The 26,697-nt window shown below is 34.4% G+C and overlaps 1 protein-coding gene across 4 annotated transcripts in view; it reads right to left on the reverse strand.

The window, feature by feature from the left end:
• Positions 1-26,697, reverse strand: part of Chd1 (chromodomain-helicase-DNA-binding protein 1) — a 120,014-nt gene that overhangs the window by 13,315 nt on the left and 80,002 nt on the right. For all 4 annotated transcript variants that reach the window (XM_081745660.1, XM_081745662.1, XM_081745664.1 and 1 more), the window contains 10 exons: positions 25,911-26,078; positions 25,128-25,257; positions 23,060-23,211; positions 20,433-20,646; positions 16,057-16,216; positions 13,354-13,597; positions 9,254-9,655; positions 5,930-6,108; positions 2,799-2,940; positions 829-962 (listed from right to left, as the gene is read on the reverse strand). In XM_081745660.1, the coding sequence (XP_081601786.1) occupies positions 829-962; positions 2,799-2,940; positions 5,930-6,108; positions 9,254-9,655; positions 13,354-13,597; positions 16,057-16,216; positions 20,433-20,646; positions 23,060-23,211; positions 25,128-25,257; positions 25,911-26,078 (1,925 nt within the window). The remainder of the gene's footprint in view (positions 1-828; positions 963-2,798; positions 2,941-5,929; positions 6,109-9,253; positions 9,656-13,353; positions 13,598-16,056; positions 16,217-20,432; positions 20,647-23,059; positions 23,212-25,127; positions 25,258-25,910; positions 26,079-26,697) is intronic.

Below are 26,697 nucleotides of genomic sequence, written 5' to 3' on the forward strand. Positions count from 1 at the left end.
CCTGCAAGTGCTCGCACGACCGTTTTTCATAAAATAAGTCTAACTAGCACAGTTTTTACATATTTCTGTGGGTAAGAGAGCTCTTAACTCCGACGTGAAAATAGATATGTAAACTTTGGTTGCGGAAATGGATTCAGGAGTAAATTCCAGTGCTATTTGATACCCCACATGATCCACTTGCTATTTATCATATTTGACTGAGATTCAATATGGCGCCCTTCAAAATGTCGATCATACACTGGAAGTACTCCCACATATAGATGCTCTACCTTGGTTAACAATACTGAAGTCAGATCTATCGAAAGCTTTTTTATTTTTGTGCCAAAAGGGTATTCTTGGACATTGCCTACAGGATTTCAAGATGGTGTCGGTGTAGCAGCTCAACAACGTATTTGCGCATCGAGTGACTATTACTACGTTACTTAGCAACTCGAACTGAATCTTGTCAATAATTTTCATCAAAATTCAACTCTCACGGTTTATGGACCTTCCTCGTCAGTGCTGAAAAGTGATATTAAATCAAGCAAGTAACCAAATTCAACATTTAAAAAAAAAATGTTTTCTCCGTACCAGTTAGTTATGAGCCGATAAAAAAATCAGGTGAACAAAAAAAAAGAACTATCCAACCAACTCAGATATATGAACACAAAAAAATGTGTATAAGAAAGGTCATAAGTAGAGATTCGCATACATGACTCAACAAAGAAATGAAATATCTACATGAACAACAATTATGGACAACTATCGAATTACTATACATACACACATATGCATAATAGAAACTTCTATACATACACAGACATGTATAAACGAAACTTCTATACTTACCGTGGGTCGGTTCCCATAAGAGGCCTCTTTGGCTGTTGATGTGAATCTTGTTCGTGCTCTTCATCAACACGTCTTTTTATAGGTGCAGGCGTACGATTGTACATACCTTCCTTTCCACCCGAAGAATGGACTTTCTGCAACAACATAAACATTCATTGAGATTTCCAAAAAAGCTCAAATTTGTTATAAATAAGAGTTGATATTCATCTTTATTCCAATGGATGTTAATTGTATAAATATCATTCACCAACTGTTTTCTTTTCCCAGATCTTTTCTTCACTACATATTTATAAAGTACGAAAGAAAAAAATAGGGGGAAAACATACAGAAAGAAAAAGTTCAACTGGCTGTATGTTAAGACTGAATTGGACTGAGTCACGATAGATTTATGTCCCGATTAGCTTGTCCAAGGTTCTGTCACTACGAACAATTCGAGTTCAATCTTGTAGTTAAATGATCCAATATCAACTCTTACAGCTTTATATTTGAATTCAAAAGGACTGATCGTATGATTCTCTTCTAGTAATTACTGTACAAATAATTTATTGCTTGACTTTCACTTTATAAAAACCAAACTATCGAAATTTACAAAACAATCAAGAATTTCTCTCCAAGTGTGATTGTTAAATGTATTACATCAACATGACTAAAACCGACACGAATAAGAAGAATATACTAGAGGTACACGAGAATTTAAGTAAAAAATAAAAGGTATTTTACAGTAATTATGAACAAATACATATCATTACGAAAATTAAATTCTTATACACTGAACCTTCACGACTAAATTGCTCATCATTTGAGTATACGAAGAAGTAAAGGAAAGAAGAAAAAATCGGAGATGAACTTGAGTTTCTTGTCATGTGAGCCTTATTGAACGTATGTACAAGTCTGATTTTGATAATATTGCCAAAAGAGACAGACAGAGAGAGAGGAGAACATAGCAGGAAAAGAAGTAAAACCTGGAGTAAAGGTAAAACAATAATAATGATGGCAGTTGCCTATAATCATTATTCGAAGATAAAAAGAAGAAAAAGTCAGTGTAACCAATAAAGAAAGAAGATTACAAGTACAGTTGTTAATTCAAGGTCATGATCTGCCGACAGAATGGAAATATATATGTTTCCATATCCTTTTGAGCGAGGAAAATAAGAATCGGTTGAGCAATTTTCGCAAAATATAAATCGAAAATGGAATGATACTCTGTGTTTTCAAATACGGGCAATTCGGGAATATGAATATCGAAAAAGGAATGATAATTATTGATGGGTGTAGATACAGGAGTTTGGGTTTCTCCAGCACAAAATGCAGGACAGTAGGTATATTTTAAGAGGGAAACAAGATTGCATAATTCGCAACAGAAAAAAAAAGGAAGAAAAAAATATTTCCTGGGTGTTAAAATACCAAACTGAGTCTAAAATTAGGCACGTTTTTCATCTATGATCTTGTATGAATTCAGAAAGCAACGGAGAGGGTTTAAAGGTCTAGTTTTCGTAGGAGAGTATGCAGATTGGTTGGTCTGTGGTAAACGAATTTGGGGTGCATGATAAAAAAAAAAATCAGTTTCTGACGATAAGGTACGCACAGAAAAAGAAACTTTCATTTTAGATCTGATAAATTTTAAGAAAAGTTTACAGTTGTTAGAATGTATACAATATATACACCTTGTGTGTATGTGTGACTAAATAAGTCGAAAAAAATGTTTGAGCTGTATCCGCACTGAACAACGGTTCTAAGCTACGGATGTAAACGCATATTTTCACAGTTCTATTTAAGAATACAGTTTTTGTAATGCATTAAGTGAAATATATGTAAACTGTGTGCCTGATAAACAATAAAAATGTACATTATTTATTACGTTTTTATTTAGCGTCTTATTAGTTAGAAACAAATGAGACTTAGAAACGTCTACGTTTGTATTATTGGGACTAAACGATATACTTATTATATAAAAGCAAGGGGAAACGTACCTGTGGTTTCTCCTTGGAACTTTCACTCTTCTCATGTTTCGAACTTTTCTTTCCTTGGTTTTTCTTTACTGCATGTTTATACAACTTGTACAATTTCTTAGCATCGAACTCGGTGAACTTAGACACAAAGTACCATAAATTACTGCAATTCAAAGAAAAGAACTGCTTAATATTTTAAAGTTACACACTGAATATTGCATTATTTACTGTTATGGTGCAAGTGAGGGATAAATAAACTGTATTCTTTCTACATAGATACGCTCTATCAACTAATATTTTACTATAACATCAATGGGCTAAAAAATACTGAACATCAAAATTCATTTCCTGATAGTGGAGCATTCAACATGGCTTTTCCAAATTATAATATAAGTAGTATTCGTATCACTGTTATGATATTGTGCATCACTATTAGTGTGTATGTTGCTGTTAAAAGAAAAGAAATGAAATGAAATATTTAAGTACCACGGTTATGCCGGCTAGGCTAAAGGAGATGGTGATGATGAGAAATGAATGAAATGGTGGAATGAAGAAAGTGGGAGAAAACCCACGCACACGGTGTTTGTCCACCACAAAGTTCACTTGGCGCGACCTGGAATCGAACCAAGGACCCAGTGCACCAGAAGTGAGCACTCTACCACTTCGCCACGGCAGCCCTTGTCAGAAGAAAACAAACAATAATAGATACAATGTGCTACTTCATACTAAGTGGATAAATAAGCAATGTCTCCAACAGAATAAAAACTATCTATATTATTGGTAATGAACGGCATATTTTTTAGTACTTAACTGGTTCATATCAGCTTTGCTATCTTAAATAACTTAAACTAGAAATACAAACCACCAGCAACGCTTATTTTAAAATAATAATTGTATAACAGTTTCGCCAACTAACTAAACATATTGACTTCATCAGTTTTACAGCATCTGATGAAGCCAACATGTGCAGTTAGTTGGCGAAACTGTTACACAGTTATTATTTTAAAATAAGCATTGCTTTGTTCAGTGATCTGTATTTCTAATGACTTTCTCGAAAATTATGCACGAAACTTTGCCTTCAAGCATCTAATTTTGTTCGACAGATATATAATTTCTCTTTGGACAACATTATACTTAAACAAAAAATTCAAGTTTAAGAATTAGTCATAATTTAGGTTATAATTTGTTAACTAGGCTGTGTAATGTCTTGATAATGTCATAATAACAAGCCTGATCAGCAGGTTCGTATTTAGGTAAGTGCTATTCAGTGCTCGAGCACATGGCGGCAGAATTTAGGGGGAGGCAAAATTTTGGAATTTTTTTAGATTCACAAAGTAATATTTAAAACTAGCAACCCGCAGCGAGTCCCGCGCAAGCGCGAGAAAATATGTTAATGTGTTTAATTAGTTACTAATTAGCTAGCTTAACTGATTATTTTTAAAAAGTCATCCTCTCCCACCCGCACCCCAAGGGATGAGGATAAAGTTGAATATCATGAACACTCAGCGACCTCGAAAACTATGAATTCAACACTAACATCTGTCGTTTCCGATTAATTTTAAAATCGAAATGCCACCATGTTATTCTTATAGGGACTTTGCACCCCCGTATCTCAGCTCAGGGGTGACCTAGGGACTTGGAACAGGTCATTTGGACCATTTCTCTGAGAGCTTTAAAATATATTAAAATTTCGTGTTTCTATCTATTATGGTTCTCGAGTTGAAAACCGCTACAGACAGATAGCTTATTGTATTATTAATATAGATGCTCTTAAACCATTACTGACTGTGAACAATGTAAACAGTTATTTTTTTTTTTTTTTTTTTTTTTATCAGCTATCACCAATAATTATTGGTCTCACAGTGACGTCCATCAATGGATGTCAGCCAATCCTAGCTTCAAAATCACGAACCCATTAGATCTCTAGTAGGCTTTTCTTTCTTCCTTTCTTTCTTTCTCTCTCTCTCTCTCTCTGGACTCGGGCGTTGCTCCCCTTCCACTTCCTGTGGGTACCACTGACGGCTTGTTTCCTTGTTTGAGACCTAAGTTTATGCGGGGGAGGGCGGCAAATTATTTAGAGCACAGGGACGCACAATATATAAATACGGGCCTGCTGATCAGAGTATATACTTCAATATCAGTTTCATCATAATAGATGGTGTGGTCAACATATACAGCAGTGGTTCTCAACCTGGGCGTTCTAGTTTCAAAAGGAGGCACTGGAATAAAAGGGCGCGATACACTATTTAGGGAGCGTTTTACACTCTTCTATTATTAAAAAAAATGCATTTTACATACTATCAAAAGTTTAAAAGTCTGAACTTTTTAATAACAATACTAATAATATTTTGTTAATTTTTTAAATTCAGTTACATTTTGCACAAAAAAGACTTTTGTCGGTCAAAGAGATCAGTTCATTTGTACTTTCCTAAACCTATTATTATTATTATTATTATTATTTCAATCACCAGCTAAAGATTTAATAATGATTCTCAGAAATAGGAAAAAGCCGGTGAAGTTAGCACTTCTTAATAATAAGCAATTGGTATTCCTGTTGTTGCATTTTCATAATACTGGAAACAGTGTGCCTCTCTGTACTCTCATGAATAAAAAATACATCAGGAGAGGAAATGACTTTTCCTTCCAAACAGTTGGAAAGTGGGTGGGTAGTAGAGCTGTGTACTCTGAAGCCAACAAAGCAACAGTATTGTTGAGTCTGAAATCGCTCGTGCTTTCGCATTGTATTCCTCAGAATTTCATTCATCTATTAATGTAATTTACAGTCCTTATATATATGGTGGATTGGGTTAAGATGACGGGGGCGCTCAGGACAATATCCTACACACTCAAGGGGACGCTAGGCTAGAAAAGATATGAGAATTACTGGCATACAGCATCAATTTTCAGTTGAAAAAACAGTTTCTCAAAAAACTACGCATAAGGATTTAGTCATCCATATCATTTTGTTCAGTTTGATTAATTTTATCGATTGGTATAAGTTTCATCTTTGGTTAGCTCTTCCTGTTAAACCCAAATAATATATTATTATTAGTCATCCCATGATGACACATATATTTGAACAGTCTTTATTTCCATATTACTTTCCACATTACTCGATATAATTAGTGTACAAGATCAAGATAAAAACATACCTCCTCCACTCCTTAATTTTATCAGGGTCCTTGTACTCCATAAGACATCGGTTAATCTGGTCACCAATTTGTAACAGACACTGCCTTGTGTGGTTTACTTGCTCTTGCTGAGTAAGTGACTGGTCGGGGTTGTCTAGAGCTTTCAAAGCCTTTTTCACCGGACGCATCTTTTCTTTACACTTCGGAAAAGAAAGATAGAAGAAAAATTACTTTTAAGGAAAAAATACCAACTACTAGCTTGTACATTTTTAAAGAATAATTTTTCAACATAAATAAAGTAAGTATAAAGAGCTCGCTCGTGGTTAAATCCTTTACGTTCTTGTCTTTTGTGTACGAAATCAGGTTCATTTCCCAGTCATTAAACAAATACATATACTTGCTACATCTCCCGGATTTCACATAAAGATGCATGTCAACGTCTCAGAGTCTTAGCGTCAAAACGGACATTAAGCACCGAACACAAGCAATTAAGTGTACGAGTCAATATATAATACTAAATATTCCATGAATACCTAAACTGCAAATTACTAAATATTCCATGAATACCTAAAATGCAAATTAACTTTCAGAAAATTTGCTAGGAAATAATTTGTATTTATTTTAAGTGTTTTATAGCCTCACGTGGACTAAAAGACACAATTACCAAAATGTACAACTTTTTCTACCCCAACAACCTTAACTGAAACCCTCATTCAGAAGACTTCGAGAGCAATGACCACCAGGAACAGAAAAACAGAAAAGAGGACACAACTTCATACTGTGCACCACTTTATTGGGACACAGAAGTACATTAATGTGCAGTACACGATCAAATATAACTCAAATATGCTACTAATATAAGAGCATTAATAAGAAGCGGAATTTTTATTAAACAATATGATACATTATACACAATGAATGCATGAGATGTTGCTATAGAAACATTCTTCCGGACTACAGGGAAACGTTTTTCATAATCACGGGGCGAATTTGATATATTTCGCTCAATTTCAGTTATCTTAGTTGAAAAAGTAAAGATGACTGGATTGGAATGATTTTAGGTTAACGTCCTTTGTCAACGAGACTGTATGAGACAAAACGTGTTTTAAGTGGAATCCTAACCATTACTTGGGTTTATATCCGGGGCAAATACCCCGCCAGAAATCAAATTTGGGACCCGTGCACAGAAAGCATACTTATCAACCATTCCGCCATAAGAGGCATGGAAATTAAAAGCACGTTTCGGTCAATCATAACGCACTGAGTACTACAATATTTGACTACAATATAATATTCAACGTATTATCGGAAGCTGTGATTGATAATCACTTAAAAAAAAAAAATCAAATTTAAGCGGAATAAGACTAATTATGATTTTACTAGATCCTATTGTCTATCAAATTTCACTTCACACCTTCCACCCAACTCGAATTTTGATCATGTACAGTACACAGCATGTCCTATCTATGTGATACGGAATATTTTATTAAACATTTCTTACATACATTTAAATTTTTATTATTTTCTTTAAAAAAAGAATGCCCCTAACATAAGAAAAAGCGCTTTATAGTTTTTTTTTTCTACCGATAAATATGTTACCGTCTTAGGTTACGTTATAGCATTAAGAAACCATATGGTGAAAAAATATAAGCAAATTCAAAAGAACATTAATAAAGAACTGCACTACTCAAAATAGAAAAAAAGTCACTGATCTAACTTGATTCTAAGAAGAATAGTAAGTGTACACATTATCATCAGAAAAAAAGATAATTTCCTCTATACAGAAACGTTGGTATCAGGGTCACTAGCCGCTCGGTTATCAATGAAAGGCAACTAAACGCATAAAATAACGTAAACCGGTGTTCCGGAACAGGTCAGCATTCATCGTAGTGTGCAGATACCAGAGCTTTCCCTGTAGCCGTAGGAGAGGCTACAAGAAAGAAGAAAAAATATATGAAAACATCTGTCGTTACATGAAAGTCCATGCTCTTACACTGCTGCAAGAGGTTAATTCTCATAGGCACTTGTTAGAACGCTAGGGGCTAGAGATACAATTTGAAAACTACGAAATGTGTTCAGGAGACTGAAATCATTTCCATACTCGTTGGAACAGCTCGTCAGAGTAAGACACAACCTTTTCATGAGTCTTCAAGCGTTGAAAAATCGTAAACCTCTGCAAGCGGAGTTGATGTAGGGTGCGAACTAGCAATCAAAACATCCAAAAATACACTTCGAGCAGCTGGACCGTCATGATCTACGAAAGAAATGCAAATCACAAGACGATGCTGCAACGCAAATGCTATTCACGTGATACGCCATTGGCTTACCTGTAGATATGCCATTGGTGCCTCGTGTTATACTTTGGTAAGTTTTATTTGTGTACGCAAGGTTCCGACGATCGTCAACATTGTAGCCTACTCTATTCAAGCGTTCCGTATCTATTGTACCGCTCAATCTACTGTGCTTCACGACACATAAGACATGTAACTGTTTACCGAGGGTCAAGTCTAGTTCAAAAAAATATTGCACTAGCTGTCACTGTTGTTGAAAAAAAAAAAAAAATAGCAAATGCTAGAGAAAACGAATTCGTTTATTTATGTATGAACAAGTATCAACATCATACACATCATTAGATTTATCTTTGTTTATCTTAAAAAGCAAAATCCTACAAAACCTTTTCCTAATAAGGTTTATTTCCTTTTTATCTTTTTATCGTGAACAAACTATTGTTCCATAAACCGATTTACCTCACTTCTTCAGAAATTTCGTCGTGTGTCTGAACGGTTATTTTAAAGAAAAAAAATCTAGAAAACTTTCCCCAATTCAAATCTTAACAAACAAAAAAAAAAAAAAAAAAAAAAAAAATCGTAAGACTGCTCATCGCTCCCTCTTTAAATTCTTCTCAAAATATTGATAGTCAAAGAGTAACAACAAAATCTCTCTGTGTAATTATTTAGTATGGAAAAAAAAAAACCTACTTACAGTAAAATAGTCTAAGTTATCAAAATTAACAAACTAGAATACGTCTTCAAATCAATCATGATTTCACCGACTTAGATGATGACTGAATAACGATTACGGTCATCTAAAGAGCAGTGCTTAGTTATTATTACTTTAAATTACACAAAAAAAAAAATTAAATGTCATATTTTAATTTCTGCAATATTTTGAAGCGAGTAAGAAAATGAGAATGAGACTGATGAGCACCTCTAAATTATTAAAACAACATCGGAAGTATTGATTTACCTTGAAATTATATACAGCAGTGATCACTGAATCAAGGATTGTAACATTTGCTCCCAGCAAGAAAATAAAAAACAAAATAGAAAGGAAAATTAAATTTACCTCATTAAATATTCCCGGATCGAGATCTCCTGTGACGTTCAAAGCTTTGGGTTCACTATTGGCTGTATAATGCATTGGGCCTGACTCTTTCTTCTTCTTTTGTTTTCCCTCTTTCTTCTCCTTCTTCACTTTCTTCTTTTCATCTTTCTCCTTCCCATCCTCCTCCTTTACTTCTTTTTCCTTATCATTTACTTTGTCCACTTTATCTTTACTCTCTTCATCTTCTACCTTTACCTTCGGTTTCTCTTGCTTTATCTTCGGTAACTTCTTTGGCATGATCATATGCAATGGAAGATTCGTATTCACGTTGTCATCACCTGATGACACGTCATCATGCTCGATTATTTCTTTCGTTAATGCCTTCGTTTCCTTTGCGTTCTTTCTCGGACGTTTCGGCTTCACCTACAAGACATAAAGGCCCATTACGTGAATAAAATTAACACATTTCTCAATTTTATAATGAAATACAGAGATGGACTACCGTACTTATTCAATTATAAGCAGACACTGATTGTAACCCAGTCTCAAGGAAATCAAAAACGAAAATAATAAATAAATAAAAATTGAAATTTATTAATGAAGCATATAAAGCATAAGGAATAAATTTCTTTGTTAAAGAGTTCTGTTAAATTAATATTCGATTTTATGTAGAGAAATTTATTTTATATGCTATGAAAACAAAACATCTGCTAAATCCGAACATGAGTAATACAAAATTTGGATTTCTTTCATTACAAGAATTAAAATCCAATACAATTAGAAGAAAATCCACTGACTTGGCAACACTGAGTCTACACGATGGAAAAACTTACTTGTGGTGGCTTCCGGCAATATTTTTTTGGAACTTCTTTCTATTGAATCGATACAAGGTGTCATCTACTTTACCAGTCATTTTAACGATACCGATTCTAAGACGAAAGCATGTTTTGAACCATAAAAGAAAGTTTTAAAAAATCGGCTTACAATCGGGTAAATACGGTATTAACATCCATAAAACTAACAGACAACACCCAGCAACTGCTTGTCAAAAGAACTATGTAATTAGTAACTGTCCCTTTACTAACAAAATTATACGAAATTGAACCTTAGTTTAACGTTCTAGGTTATGGTCTGTAGACTACGTAAATAATCTATCTATTAAAATGCTACAATAGTAATCAAGAGCGACTGAGCTCCAACCTACAACTTTAGCTTTCAAACCTTTGATTTACGGTTATTTGTGATTTCCCGTTAATAACAAAGACAAATATTTTTAGAAGGGTGTACTTTAAATAAATTCCTTAAAGAGATCTCTTTCACAAAGTTTATTCTTTTAAATTATTGTTCAAAGCCTTTGCATTTTAATATGCCTTCTCCGAAATAAATGCAAATGAATTGTGCTGCCATCTCTGGAGCTTTTAAACTATACGTTTGTGAGCGTTTATATGTTTGTGGCAAATCCTTTCAACAGTGAGATCTCGGAAACTACAGCCTCTAGAAATATGATGTTTTCACTGATCGATTGCAAATTTTGCGTAGATTGTCCAGTTCTAATTGAATATTTAAAAAATATGGCCATTATTTTTTATTACATTTTTTAGGTTACACAGGAAGCGTTGAAATAAATAAAAAACAGTAAATCATCATATCCTACGCGTTATACATTCCAACACCACGCTGTTGTATATATTGGTTGCATATGTCTCAGGCATTTGTTTCATGGCCAAATAATAATGAAAAAGGAAAGATAACCATTTCTCCAGATGAATCTGTATTTTTGGAGTGTTTTGCCCAATGAACACCATATATAACTGCCATTATAATTAATTGTGTATGTAATGTATTTGATTATTACATATTGCATGCAAGAAGAAAGAAAACACTGGTCATGCGTGAATTAGAAACTCCAACCGGAAGTAGGCTCAAATCTTGCGAACGGTGCGAGATATTGAGAAAAAAATAGTCGATAAAAACTCCCCATTATGATACGCTTTGCCGATTTTTTTTCAAGACTTCTTTTACTTGTGTCTGTAAAGGGACATGTACAGATGTTGTGAGGAATGAGGATATTTATGCTCATATGCTAATGATGCGCTGTGTAGAGAGCGCAGGTTCAGCTAGTAATAAATAAAAATCACTGAAGTAATAAATGAAAAGCTGAAAACTTAATCTCTGAGTGAAATATCCATCAGTTTGACTTGTCATCCTTGTTTAAAGGAATCATGACATGAACAAAATTGCTCACATTACCTTAATGTGATCCATTTGGTAGTCATCTTAGGGGCGTCACGGTGTCGCCATGCATAAATATTATTGAAATGTATGAAATCCCAAAAATAAATACAAGGACTTCTGGCTACTGCTTGTCCAGCACAGAAAAGGCATGGGAACGGAATTGTGATCATGTACACCTCTTAAAACCTATGTGTCCAACCTGCTTACATTAATGAAAGCAACTGGCCACATTCACAAGTTTAAATAGAATTTGAGTTTTACTGACACATTATAATTGACAGCGGATGATTGTTAATTTTCTGAATTAAAATATTTCCATGTGTAAAACAATACTTCTGATTAGTCTAATTTAACAAATTATACTCTTTACCATCACACTACAATTTATGTAGTATACCACAGAAAAGCGCGGAAGTATCAGTTGCATTTGTAGCCTCAAATAAAATAAATAAAAACGCGAAAAGCTGTACACTAGAATCTCCTAGATTTCTCTGAATTTCCACTGGAAAAACGGATTATCTTTTGGATAGTAAGCAGTATCAATCAATTTCTTCACTCAATAAATAAATAAATAAATAAATAAACACAACGAATCTGCTTTATTGTAATTATATGCATCTGTAGTTTATTTCAACCAATCTTTTGTTACAAATATAACAATAAAGTGATCTTGAAAATTTGCTTGTTGGCTGTGCAATTTACGAAATATTGGTTGATTCTTTTATAAATGAAAATTAAATGAAACTTTCATTTACATTCTTCTGGAAATAGTATATTAAAAAACTGATTGTTCTGATTCTAATCTTATTTTAAAAATCCGTTTGAACTTTGGACTTGCCAAAATGACAATTGTCTAATGTTATATTTAATTATATACTATAATATTTTGTCGTTAAAATAAAAATAATTCTCGTTGTGTGAGACTTCCTCACAAACTACAATACACAGGAATTTTCGTTAAGTGTATCTTTAAATAATCTAAACAACATTTAGTGTCATGTAATATCAGGACAAAATACCGTATTATTACATAGCTATATCTATAAAGACGTTTTAAAACTGGCATATATTTATGAAGACTAAGACTGGACTATACAAGAGAGAACGTCAAAATATAGTTTCTGCAATCTATTATTGTACGGTTCAGCAAGATGCTGTATTTTCATAAGAATGAACGTAGAAATGTCATGTACAGAGGTTGTTCAGCATACGTTTGGCCGATTTCGTTCCTTCCCCTCCCGGGGAGAATGGACTCACCCGACCTGGCTCGTGGCGTCCTGCAGTGTTGTGCAGTGGCTTCCTGGGAACGGAGTTGTTTTTCCGCGCGGACGACAATAACGCACAAAACAGGACCATTGTTGTGAGTGTTGTGTTAAATTTGTTTCCTGGAGATGGAGGAGGCAAGTAGTATACAGGTGATACCTTTCAATGAGGTACCTGTTAAATCTCCAGATGCAAGTCCTATGGACTATTGTGGATTTGGATTGCTGAAGCGGGCTTTGGGAAAACGGCATGTGACAACTGTGGAAGGACTTTGGAAAGCTGTGCAAAGGGAATGGGACAAGATTCGGGCTATTGTTAGGAATCAAGGGAAACACATCGAGCACTTACGGACCTGGTGCCATGGATTCTTCTAAATTTTTAAGTAAGTCGAAATTGGCCAAATGTAGACTGAACAACCTCTGTACTACATAGAAACGGTAACTGATTACTTCTTAACACGTAACTAAGTAAGGCAAAAAAAAATACAGTTTTATCACAATCAGCAGCAAATTTCACGCCAAAAATAGAGATAAATCTTATAATGAAAGGAATAAAAAACTGTATCAATATTTATCACAGTAAAAATCCTTACTACAAAAGTACCTTATTCGAAAAATACGTACCACGCCAAGAGATTTATCAATCATCTTCCTAAGGACTTTCAGTAAATAATCCGCTCTTTGCTGTAAATGTTTGGCCTGCGGTTTCTTGTCCTCATTACGGAGTATTTTATCTCCAATGCCCAAAGATGGATCCATCTTGATAGCTTCCCAAGATCCCATTCCATATTGATAGATTCCTTGCAATAATTTTGTGTCGTCTTCGATATTCCATTCGACATCGTAATTTGTAGGTTTTATTTTTACCCTATGAATTATACAAATCATGTACTGTTTATGGGAAATTCCTACTAAAACGTTTTTACCTATTCCATAGCACTTAAACAATTAAAATATAAACTCTCTTAGGAAACAAACCATACAAGGTAGGCAAAACTACAACGTAGGCAAAACTAATCTTTTACTGGATACCACAAATACAGACAAGTACAGACCTACACAGCATCCTAATACAAAGTGATGTGACGAAATTAGGTATCACAGCGTAATATCTTGGCAACAAATTATCCAAGATAGATTGTTGTCAAAAAGTATTGGAAAGATCTTAATGTAGCAATGGATCGACAAGCTTCTATAATGGCATATATGCGTTTCAGATGAAAATAAGCCTCACCACGACACTCATGGTCCTACTCAGTTCTCATTCTTGATATCTGAGCATTTGAGGGTAAGAAATAATTACTTATATCTTGTTCTGATAAAAATAACCCTCACCACTACAAACACTGGAACCCAGTTCTCATTCTTGATTATCTAAGCATTAGCACAGAGGGTGGAACATATAGGTGCTTGGTATGGAATGAACTGTGGCTCTACTTCTATGATAATCCTGTAGCTGTAAGAATTTCTGAAAACAAAGATAGTTAAACTAAAATTCACTGTTCCTGCGTACAACTGGGTAAAATTTACTGTTGTATCTGGATATAACAAACTGTCCTGCGAACTAGAAATATTTTAACAACCGGTTCTAACGAACCGATGCGAAGCGGCTGAATAGCACCACTGGTTTTACACAAAAAATAAACTGAAATGTTGATATACCATATTTCTTCCTACAGCCTGATGCAGACTGGAGTCTAACAATTCGCATCTAATTCAACAATACTAAGCAGTAACATATACTAATCAATTATTATATTACTGTTATAGTCTGCAAATGAACTGTATATATTATATATTAATATGGAAGTACGAAGACCACACCAAACGAATAACGTACAAACGTAGGTATAAACAAGTACCTGCCTCCAACATCCTGGGCTCCCATAAGACCTGAAAGATCTAAACTACTACTGCGTTTCGATAATAGCTTCTAAATTGAAAATCTTCGTGCCTCTTGAGAAATATACTTGCTAATCATTCACATTGTTAGTCATTCTTCTGTTTATTGACAATCGTTTCCAAATCCAGTCTGCATTCCTCTTCAATTATGCATTTACCCCACCTATCCTTTAGATTGTCTTTCTCTTTCCTTAGGTTATCTTTAATCGTCGTTGAATCCACAACTTCCTTCGATTCTTTTATACGAGAAACTTCCTGATGATGTTATTCGTTCATCTGTTAAGATATATTACTTTCATTTGTTGCTTGATCTGTTCTCAATTTCGTCTTTTTTAAATTTTCTCTTGAGTTTGCGTTCTTCAGAGTGTTGCTCTTCCTAACTTCCTGTGGATTATCCTAAGATAAAGTAATAATTTCTAAGCATTTGTTATAAAGTTCTAAATGGGTTTCCTTCTACAGTATGTTCTCAGACTGATTAACTATTGGATTCTCAAGCAATTGGCACTCAGTTGATCTCTGCACTGATAACACGACTAAACAAAGTGATTGGCTTCTAAATAACGATGACATTGCTTTCCATAAGCAATACATATTTCAAGCTTGTCATGACAGGGTTTGAAACAACTTTTACATTTCTTCTGAATGAACCTCCAACTTCATCCACAACGTAAAAGCTACTCGTATTACTTATGACCATTTGTTCAAAAACTACTGAAGCTGGTTCTTAAACACATGTAGCTTAGCACATTGCCTCTAAAATTCTGTCATAATCCGCAGCTGCAAGTCTTAAAAGATGGCCATCATGCATAAATTCGAAGCAGGTACTCACCTACGCTAATGTTATAGTTGTAAATTAACCAATTATTGCGCATTAATATGAAAATAGAAATACAACAAACCAATAACGAGCAGACTTAGGAATGTAGACCTTATGTGAGTATCTTTACATCTTGTCATCTTTATTCATATATCCATTATCGCATACAAAAAACAAAACTCAGTTGGATGACATTATTCTATTTATACTTACCTAAACTTTTTTCATACAGTCTTATGGCCAAAACCTACAACTAATACGGCCAAACAGTCAACTAAAAACTGAAGTCATTATAAAGCTTCTAACATAGGCAATCAACAATCCGTCGACGTAACAACGCATCACCCGCATATAAAAACATTTTCTGACCACAAACCCATAACTTAAGTCTTCAACTTAACTGCCCCAATAATGTACGTTCACTTGTAATGGAATATCATTATTTACAGTATAAATCACGTCTTCTTTAGAGAATGACAAACAGTAACAGTAATTTCTTGCCAAAAAGATATAAGTATCAAAATATTACTAATTTTTCACACTTCATCTAGAAATTTGGATCAGTAATATTATAATACATAAAATTATACATATATATGTATATATACCTGTTGTCTAGAATCCATTTCTTCCTTTCTTCAGGATCGGAAGGAAGGACCTTGTCTAAAGGTTCCAGTTCTTTCTCACAAGCCAATAGTGTTTTAGCATTTACATTAACACTTCCAAGTTTAAAAGTTGGGCCTCGTTCTCTCTTTTTAGGCAGTGGACCTAAAAATATACACAAATGCTGCTAAGAAGTGAGCTGAAGAATATTCATAAAACACACATTTATCCGAAATAAATTGACTTAGTGCTCTATAGTTTCTTCTAAGTTTCTCTTTTCGTCTCTTCTTGGTGATGATACATTCTTTAGTCTCAGAATTGTGGATAGAAGAAAATGTTCGCTTTCTCAGCCGTCTAACCATTGAAAACAATACGGTGTTGAGATCAGGTTGGCTTCAAATTTAACAATAAAAGTTGGGAAGTCGCGAATTTTTGTTTTGTATACTATTTGTTTTAAATGTATGTGTGTCCAGGTTATCATGGCGATATCAAACCTAAACACTTTTTTACACCTCCCAGGGATAAGGCATTATTTGGTAAGTTGGCCAGTGCTGTCCTACAAGGACAGAAAGTTAACCAGTAGCGGTAGGGTCTGTGATTCACACTTCGTGGGACACCTTATTAGTATTAAAACTGATTCATTCACAATTAAAGAAGAAAGAGTTGAATTACCGAGGGAAAATTGGAAATTAAAACCTGGTAGTCCCACGCATATTTCTTAATCTTCCCAAATATTTGACCACCCCTATCAAATGTAAAACACCCTCTTCGAATAGGCAGATAGAAAACGTGACATAGAACAAAGTAATGCAATCTGATCTAGCGGGTTCATTAACAAGTTCTAATCTATCTCAATATTCAACGGTTTCCTTTGTTGAAAATTCCAACGCTTTGGGTGCTCGTAAGGCAACAAACAGTCTCAGTCTCTCTCTCTCTCTTTCTCTCCCCCCCCCCCCAAAAAAAAAAAAAAACGAAAATTAGTCACACCAAAACGTAATTTGTCCTCAACTAGAGCGAAGCTCTCTAAAAAGTCCCTTGGAAAGAAGAAATTCATTTCAATTCACGTTCTCTTAAAGTAGATGAGTTCGTTGATTTGGGAGATAACATTACAGATTTTCAAAAGAAAATGCTGGCCAACCACACTTTGGTATTTATGTTTGTTCGACTTATGCATGACTGGATTCAACCAGTTGCTGTATATGCTAGTAAAAATGCGACCTCAGGGAATATTTTAATAATAATAATAATAATAATAATAATAATAATAATAATAATAATAATAATAATAATAATAATTTTTCGCACTAAGAATATGAAAATTTCTCGTTTCGTTTATCATATTTCACGTTTTGTCGCAGTTTTCAAATAAATTTTTGCATTTTGTAGCTCTTGTGGAAAAGATATTCCCTGCCTATTTTACAATTGTTTCTTTTATTAATATATCACTACAGAAATAAACCATTACCTAAAACAAAATACACAATATTTCACTTGAGATTGTAAATTTCATTATTGACAATTACATTTTTTTAATCAAACTGAAGGAAAATCAGTAACTAAAGTTACTATGAGTGGGAAAGTTTTGCTGTCTTCTGAAAACACATAGACACAAGTTACATTTAAGCATTAAACATAAGCATATTACGTATTTTCACATTTTCCTCCTCCATTGATGTTGTCACTTATCACCAGTCCATACCATTGGCTAGCTAATTAAAACGGTTCCTCCACATTCAGCTGCGATGGTGATAGCTAACGCGCAATATGTTTTCTATAGCAGTGTCCGAATCATCCAAAATGCAAAATGCATCCAAAATGTTCTACTGTTCCGTCAGCGGAAAACTGGCGTTTCTTAATTAATGAAAAAGTATTTTTAAAATTTTGCGTTATTTCACGCAACGGAAACCAATGAAAATACACATAGAATATCATTAAACGTCAAGAAATTGAAAATTACTTAATTCTAACGCATTTCGTTTTATCATGCATTGCGAAAAACTCGTCTGTCTGTAGTAATATGTTTCACTTGTGATGGGAGTCAATCAAATAACAAAATAAAGTGGAAATTATTAGGAATTAATGGGAAAAAAGGATAAACACAGTGTCAGATTTTGAATCTAGTCAATAATAACAGAAAATTATGGTCAATTTCAGATTTTGTACAAACATTGAAATCATAAGAAATTATTTTCATGATAAAAGTTCAACTTTGTTACACAGACATACCCATCAATTTCTCGTACTACACACTCCTTTATGCATTAGATACCTTCAATGAATCTGCACGACTTAAAACTTCCCCTAAATTTACCTCTGCTCGTGTAGACCCTAAACCATTTGAAAGAAATGCAAGGCTCGTATTTCAACTTCTTAGCAAGAGCGCCGCTAATGGTCTAAAATTTCTGCAAGAACCTCAATCGGAGATTGTAAAAGTACTGAACTGTTCACACAAGATTTAAATAACCTTGCTGATGCTCTTAATTCTCGTGTTCCTACCAAAGCTTTGTACAGAAACTTGCATTCGCATTCCACACTGACACAGTTTTTATCTGTTCTTAACACCACCGAGATCACTTCTGCCCCTGAGAACAATTGAATCTTTGCGAGTAACAATACAGAGCATTTTAGAAATGTCTGAGTATTACGGGATAGAGGATTTAAGTATGTTTTAACTGAAAAGCTCAATTAAGATCCATTAGAGCATCACTCTGGAATATTGGGATCTTTAAACTGCGATGACCATCCATCTTACAATAGGTTTTCTGCAATTACACCTACTGCAGTATATATACACTGTATGTTCCAACTAAGAAAGAACTGCCCTTCTACCCTCTTTCGTAAATCAAATGATTCTTCTAGCCAACGAAATAGAACAAACAAACAAATAAAAACCTACTAAAACTGCTGTTCAAGCTTGCATTAAAGAAAATATTATTTTTAGAAGAAACACAACACAGTTCGCCCACTGCGAAAGTGGAATAATCGAAAGTGAAGAAAACAGTGCAGCCAAGTCATGCTTGCTCTATCACTTACTTGACTGTATTACAAAACATTCTTCAAAATTCATTTCATATTTACTTTGGAACAGATCTTTCCGCAGTAAAAATCCACCAACAATACTTGACGTATCTTTTACTAGGATAAAAGATTACGAATCTCTAACAACACCTCACTTTTAACTTATCATTCAGAAAGTCTCTATCGTATTTTCCTTCAAATAGAAAGAAAAATTCAGAAGTTGCGGGCTGCCGATGCAATGTGCCTTTTATTGCTACTAACAGGCGGTGTCTGTGTGCAGGAGCTAAATGTAAGGGACAATCAAACGATGCATACATACGAATTTATTGCTCGATCAAGCTTTAATACAAAACATGTTATTTTATTTTATATTGTATCGCTCTCTTTTACTCTTGCCGACTCACCCTTCCTATTAATCGTACCTTTTCCCTTAAACTCTATCCACTTTCACCATTGTAACACCATCATGTGACCCTTCATTCCAACACTGCCCCTACCTGGGCGCTTCACATGCATGCACTGTGGCTATTACAGCTGTGCTGGGTTAAACAAGGCATTATAGTACAGATTCGTGTGTGCAATAGGTCATACATACGACAGTGGTATCAAAATAAATAAATAAATAAATAAATAAATAAATAAGAGACCCATTTTCAAAGGGCAGATTGTGGGTGGGTAGCTAGTTCAAGCAAGTATGATACAGAGCTCGTGGAAAGGCATCCGAGAAGAGGACGGAAACTAGCCCTAGGCGAGAGGAATCATCGAATATAATTACGATTGCCACATAAACCCCAAAAACCTACGTTAATGTGTTACAACTGACTGCAGAAGTAGAATCAATATCTGAAACACCTGTTTCTACTATTACAGTTTAACGAGGAATGCATAACCTCAACATCCACGGGGTCAAGTTAGAATTTCGAAATCACCAACACCAACGCGCTAACGCAAGAAAGGTGTTTCCAAGAACATAAACGATGGATCGCCGATGACTGGAACAGAGTATAACCCGATTACTCACATTTCTCCTCATATCCAACAACAGACAAATTTTATGTATGCCGGATCCCAAAGGGGCATATACTTCGGACTGTATTTTCTACCATTAAATATGGCGACGGCTCTGCGCTGATGTGGGATACTATTTTACGGCCGAATTATATGCCTAAATTCTGCTACGAATAACGCTGTGCTACAGGATTAAGGTGACTCAATGCCATATTAATCAAGTGAGTTACACCATGATGTATCGACATCACGTATATATAAACCTTAAAAACCTCACATCATATCTATATTAGCTAAAATATTTGTTACAGTAACTTTTTCTAGTCAATTAGAGGCACAAATCTCAATTCATTACCTGACAAATTACTATCTTCATTCAATGTGGTGGACTCGTTCTCCTTCTGAGATTGATATTCATTCATAGCAGCTTCACAACGCTCCTTCAGAAGTTCTCCAAGCTTATGTAGATCGGCCAGAGGTTTCTCTTGAAGCTCAGCATCACATGCAACAGCTTCCAACCTGCGAAGTGGAGCTGCGAATCTTTTGTAACTCTTAATGAACCTTCGAATCTGAAAACGTGAAGGAAAATAAAACATGAATGAAAATTATCTTACATATAGATGAAGATGAAAATATGGAAGAATGCACTAAAACAATAAAACTCAACTATCAATTACATTTAAATCTTACATGAAATGTCTGAATTACGAGTATATATTATTAAGAATTTCGGAACAAGCAGACTAATTTTCTTTTATGCAAAGAAGCGTAATTTTCTATACAGCACTGTAAACCACGTTCTAACTAGTCAATTCGCTCGAGTGTTTGAAAAAAAAAAAAAAAAAAAAAAAAAAAAAAAAAAAAACGGCATGATGCCCACTTATATTATCAGCATTCTAAAAAGCATGTACTAATGGGGATGGTAGGGCCCCGGTGGCTCAATGGTAAAGCGTTCACCTCTGATGTATGGGGTCCCTGGTTCGATCCCAGATTGCGCCAAGTGAGCTTTGTAGTGGACAAACATCGTGTGGGCGGGTTTTCTCCCACTTTCTTGATTCCACCATTTCATTCATTTCTCATCATCACCGTATCCTTTAGCCTAGCCAGCATAATCGTGGGACGTAAAACTTAAAGATTTAATTTCATTTTACTAATGGGGATGGGAGCTGATGAACTAACCACATTCGCAACTAAAAGAAGCCGTCCGACAGATTACTGCGTTCAAGGACTGTAAAGCCAGTAAGTTTAATATAAATACCACAATCTTCTATATTCCAGTTACATTAGATTCTTGCTTCAAGTTAACTATGTCTAAATGCAAGAACTTTGATAATATTCGTGTATATATAGAAAGTTGTTAAATCCTAATAGAACACACATGTACTGTTCATGTATTCTTTATGAGTTAGTAAAATTGAACATTCTAATGTTAATGATGTGTTGGATTATTGGGCAGCAAGCAAGGCGTTTAGTACAGATACATGCGTACAATATGCAAGACCTTACAACCGGAGATCTCTTTGATTTTCAAAGGAGCAAATTGTGGCTGCGAGGTTAGTTCAAGCATGTGTATTCAAGACGAGTGGTGAAAGCGTCCAAGGTGATACAGACTCGTTAAAGACAATCGAAGAAAGAACCAGTGAACATACACAAAGTCCCGATGAGAGGAATTAACGAAGATAATGAGGATTGTCACGCAGAACCATAGAGCTAATGTGACAGAATTGACTTGCAGAACTCAATTAGCAACAGGAAGCCTCGTTTCTACTATGACAGTCCAACGAGAGTCCGGCTGTGATTTCAAAAACTCAATTACCGCCGCCAATGCGGTAGAAAGAAACAGAATATAAAAGATGGACTACCGATTACTAAAAGAGAATAATGTGGTCCTATTAGACACCTTTCTATTAATTTCCATCAATGGGTGTTTTATGTATGGGAAATGTCAAAAGAGGCATATGCTCTGGACTGTATACTTTCTACTGTTAAACACGACGGCAGCTCTATGCTAGTGTGAGTTACAATTTCATGGCAATCCATTATTTCCATTATTGCTTTTAAAGCATGGATTACTACCAGTGATTATGTAGACATTTTAGATAACCAGATGCAAGAAAATACTGTTCCTCAAAACGACGCAGTCTTCTAAGACGACGGTGCACTGAAACTCACAGCCAGACCTCACTCAAGCGAGGTTTCTGGAAAATCAGAGTGAACTTCGACACTTTCTCTTGCTCTCTCAGTTGAGCATTATTGAAAATTTGGGTCAGTTTTGGGCAGCGAATTCGGTGTAGATTCCTCCTCCATCATTACTGATGCAACTAAGTACTGCACTGCATGAAGAACGATCTAGTTAACCTTTGAAAGCGATTCATGAGTTTCATGCCTCAATTTCGGCATCGAATACAAGCTTTACTACAGGCTAAAACGTGATACAAAATAGTATTAATCACAGTAAGTTGCATTCTATTAAAGTGTTTCTTTGTATATTAGCGTAGAGGAACTCGTATAACGCAGTGTCTGCTTCTAAGTAGTCTATGTAATATCGATACATTCATATATATTTGTTCCGTGTACTTTATTGTTAACAAAATGAATGTTACGTTCGAGAAATCCACAAAAACTGATACATATGACTGATTTTAATACTACTCCTATCGCTTATTTATTACAGACAGTCACACACAAAAAACACTACTGTTTTGAAAAAACTTTTATATTTTTAATATTAGCACTACTATTGTTCTTCTAATAGTACCTTATTGCTTCTGTGTTGCCACTGTAGTACACATATGAATATTAAAAGAAAACCCTAAGCTTTATACATTAAGTAACCTTACAATCCACAAATTCAATGCACTCCATATAAGGAAACACCTACAATTATTGTCAATGGTGCTATTTTTGTGCCTGACTGTATTTCTCCATGATTAATTTCATCTTTATGGTAATTATGTATATATGTATAAAGGTGGCACATACCTCAGCATCCGTAAAGCCCTTAATGTGTTCACGCGTTGAGCCTTTTGGAGGACGACCACGCTTCCGAGGTCTTTCATCATCGCTCCCTTCTTCAGAGGATTCAGATTCTTCTCCTCTCTTTTTCCTCTTTTTGCCTCTTCCACTGCCTTCCGCTGAAAGAAGAATATGATTTACAATCCATTTAAAACAATATGAACGCATGAAAACTAGAATTACTCTTAAGGGTAGCCCCAGTTCTCTAAATTGTTAACTACTAAGGATTGAATTTTTAGGTTAGATTCTATTCTGTTCCTTTAATACTTAATGTATGCATTTCATGTTTCAAAATGGCTTGCGAGAAATACAGGAACTTCGGAAAAGAGTAGAGGGGTTTGGCGAACAATATTGTACAACACATAGGACAAAGGGGACATCGGAAATGTGCGGATTACGAGAAATTACTCAGTTTTGACAAGCGTAATGCATGATGCTGGCAAAGACTGCCGGAAGGTTGACGAACTGATTAGTGATATATTTTGGTAATCTTTCAAAAAGGTGGGACACCACCTTACTTTGCAGTTGATATGCGACGTGCGTAGGACCATCGCTTCTCTGAGCCGTGGATTGGAGTAGGACGACCCATTTTTTGCTCAGTTTGTGGGGTCATCGTAAGCCACATATCAGAGAAGTAATTGACAGCAATATTAAAGGCTTTCTAACTAGAATATGAATGGAAATTGAGTACCACTATGACGTGCAATGTGTTGCCAAAGAGGAACATTGAAACCTACTAAGTTACATGTCTGTAAGTTATTTCTCCCGATTTGTTTGTTCTCCTCCTGGTCTAATGATTAGCGCATATGCATTTGGTGCATGGGGTTCAGAATGTAATTCCTATTGGGAGAGCCCTAAAATTTGAATGCAGTGCGATAGTTTAGATTCCACTTTAAATTATAGGTCCACGTCTCATATAGCCTCGATGTTGAAAAGCAACGCTAAACTCAAATCAACAAATGTTTATGTTATTAGAGCGTCTGTTGCTTCACTGTAGAAACTATTGAGATGACGAATGTGACACAGTCATCCTTATTTTGTATCGTGGAATGTGAGATTCACAAGAACTCAATCAAATTCAACCATTTTATCTTGGAAACATACATAGGCACATTAGGAAGAACCTTGCATGCATGGAATAAGACTTAAATAACGGTACTGTAAATGATCTAAATATAAACATATGTGATAAAAGTGTTTAAGAATAATGTATTGAAATTCCCGTCTTTGTAAAGTATACAATACTTAAAATCAATTACTTTTACAACCGCAGTATCGATTAGGAAGGGAGAAACATACCAAATTATATTGAAAATATTACCAGAAACTTATGAAAAGGGAAGTCATCACATCACTATTTCATTTTTAAGGTAACATAAGCATATTCTTTACAAAGAACAAAACGAACAAAAATTAAGATTTTTCTTATCTACACATATCGCAAAATTACGGAAGAAATTTAGTGTACACATTTGTTCCGCTATCAGGCAATATAGAATTCATATCATAATTAGCAGGAAAGTTGTTGATTTATTGATATAAAAGCTAACAGGCATCATAGTAGAATAAGGTATGTACTATACACTGACTCTGTGTTCAATTATGACTAAAGAAATGTGTATATTCACATTTACTAACCTTTAATATTTTCCCTTACCTTTTAACCTTTAATCTTACATAATATTAGTCATAGTTATAGGTCCATATATCACTCAAGATTTTTTTTTTCTTTCAACAAAATGGACATTTTTATTTTTTAATAGTCTCTCAGTTATTAACAAAGAGCTACATATTATGATAGAGAAATACTTTCTCTCGCAAAGGTAGTGCTTTTTAGTAATGAAAGACGTAAATGAAACTAATATGACGGTTCAAGTGACGTTATTGTAGTCACAGAATAATAACAATTATGCATCTTACCTTATCGCAACAAACTAACCCTCATTATTGTTATACTTATTGCAAATTTGAAATGTTATAATTCTTTCTAAAGCGAATAATTAAAAAAAAAAAAAAAAAAAAAAAACACCCTTACCGTCACTTTCTGACTGATTAATTTGTTGAAGAGTCTTTCTACTTCGAGGTGGTAGATACAAATCTTCCATTTCTTTCTGTCGTTCTTCTTCTTCTACTTTCTTTCGGAAATTTTCCGGAATTATTTCATCCTATTTAAAGAGAGAAAAACTTACCATGAACGACTTTTCTAGAAGTAATTAAAAACACATCCAAGTCTCAAAAGTCAGAAATGCCTTTTATATATATACACACAAATACATATACTTCTGTAGAAGAACATTTGAAGCAGATGATTTTTTTTTTTTTTTTTAATCACTATTCTTAGAAATCAATAATAAGCAACTCCTTTACTTTTTTACGTGAAACTAATACTATTGTTCATAACGGAAACAAATAATCATGATGCTGAGTCCCCAATGAATTCCCCAATCAACTAATAAAACTTTTGTCTGCGAGTAAGCTCTATAAAGCTTTAATTTCATTATATCAACAAGATAATAAATACAAGATAAAAAATCCACGTATTTCACGTTAAAAAAAAAAAAATTTGCAACACGTTATACAAATGTCATAAATACTATAGCTAACGGTAAGCTTGACAGATATTAAGGCTTGGTGTAACTCAATGCTTTATCTACTGAAATTGTCACAAAATACTGATCACTTGATAGTAACATATATATCAAGTTACTGACACCGTCAAATTTACTTTCAGGGTCGATACTGTGATACCTGATTCAAACTCATAAATTTCTATTTTTGAGGCCTCTCTAGCCGTTAAAACTTCAGATTTCGTCCTTACCCAGTCCTTCGTTTCTTCATCCATTTCGTTCTCAGTCGTTGGTGTTTCTTTGTCTTCCTCAAAAGCTGCAAAATCAGCCACTTTGAATGCTGACAGTAGTTCATCTCCTGCTGTAGTGGGGCATTCATCTCTCGTTTCAGCTCGACGAAGAATTTCGTCAATATCACACTAGAATTAAAGAAAACGGAAAGATTACTGTTACTTTATAAGATCAGTGATTACTAGAGTCAAAGTTGCTTGAGTCTTGGCAGATATTCATAATAATACAATGACAAAGTAAAATATTGAATTCTTAAATAGTTGAATTCTTTAATATGAAAACGTGAGTACGGTTTCTTAAATTAGTGTTACTTATAATACTCTGTTATTTCATTATAAACTTATACAGTCATAGTCAAACCCTCTATCCTGTTGGTAAAACATTTCAGAATATCATGAGAGAGTATTGGCAGAATTCAGTAATTTTAGTTCTATAAACAAGAAAAACTTCAATAGAAGGAATAATGAATATAGACAAATAGCAGAATAGTTTTACGGAATTTTTTAACGATCAAGATCAAAATTTTCATCTATACTACTCAATACTTAGTACTGTATAGGAGATGAATAGCGAAAAAAGCACGAGAAACAAAAACGTGTTTATCTAACATCATACAAGAGTACAGGTGCGAAAATTACATTCATACATGTTGAACAATTTGGATATTTAAGTATGCTTGAGTCGTAGCTCTGAATACTAAGTGTGCCACTATAAAAATTTGGTACATTTTATTCGCGAAACGAACAG

This window comes from Thermobia domestica, chromosome 2 (assembly GCF_964235325.1).
Source record: "Thermobia domestica chromosome 2, izTheDome1.hap1.1, whole genome shotgun sequence".
NCBI classification, from domain to species: domain Eukaryota; kingdom Metazoa; phylum Arthropoda; class Insecta; order Zygentoma; family Lepismatidae; genus Thermobia; species Thermobia domestica.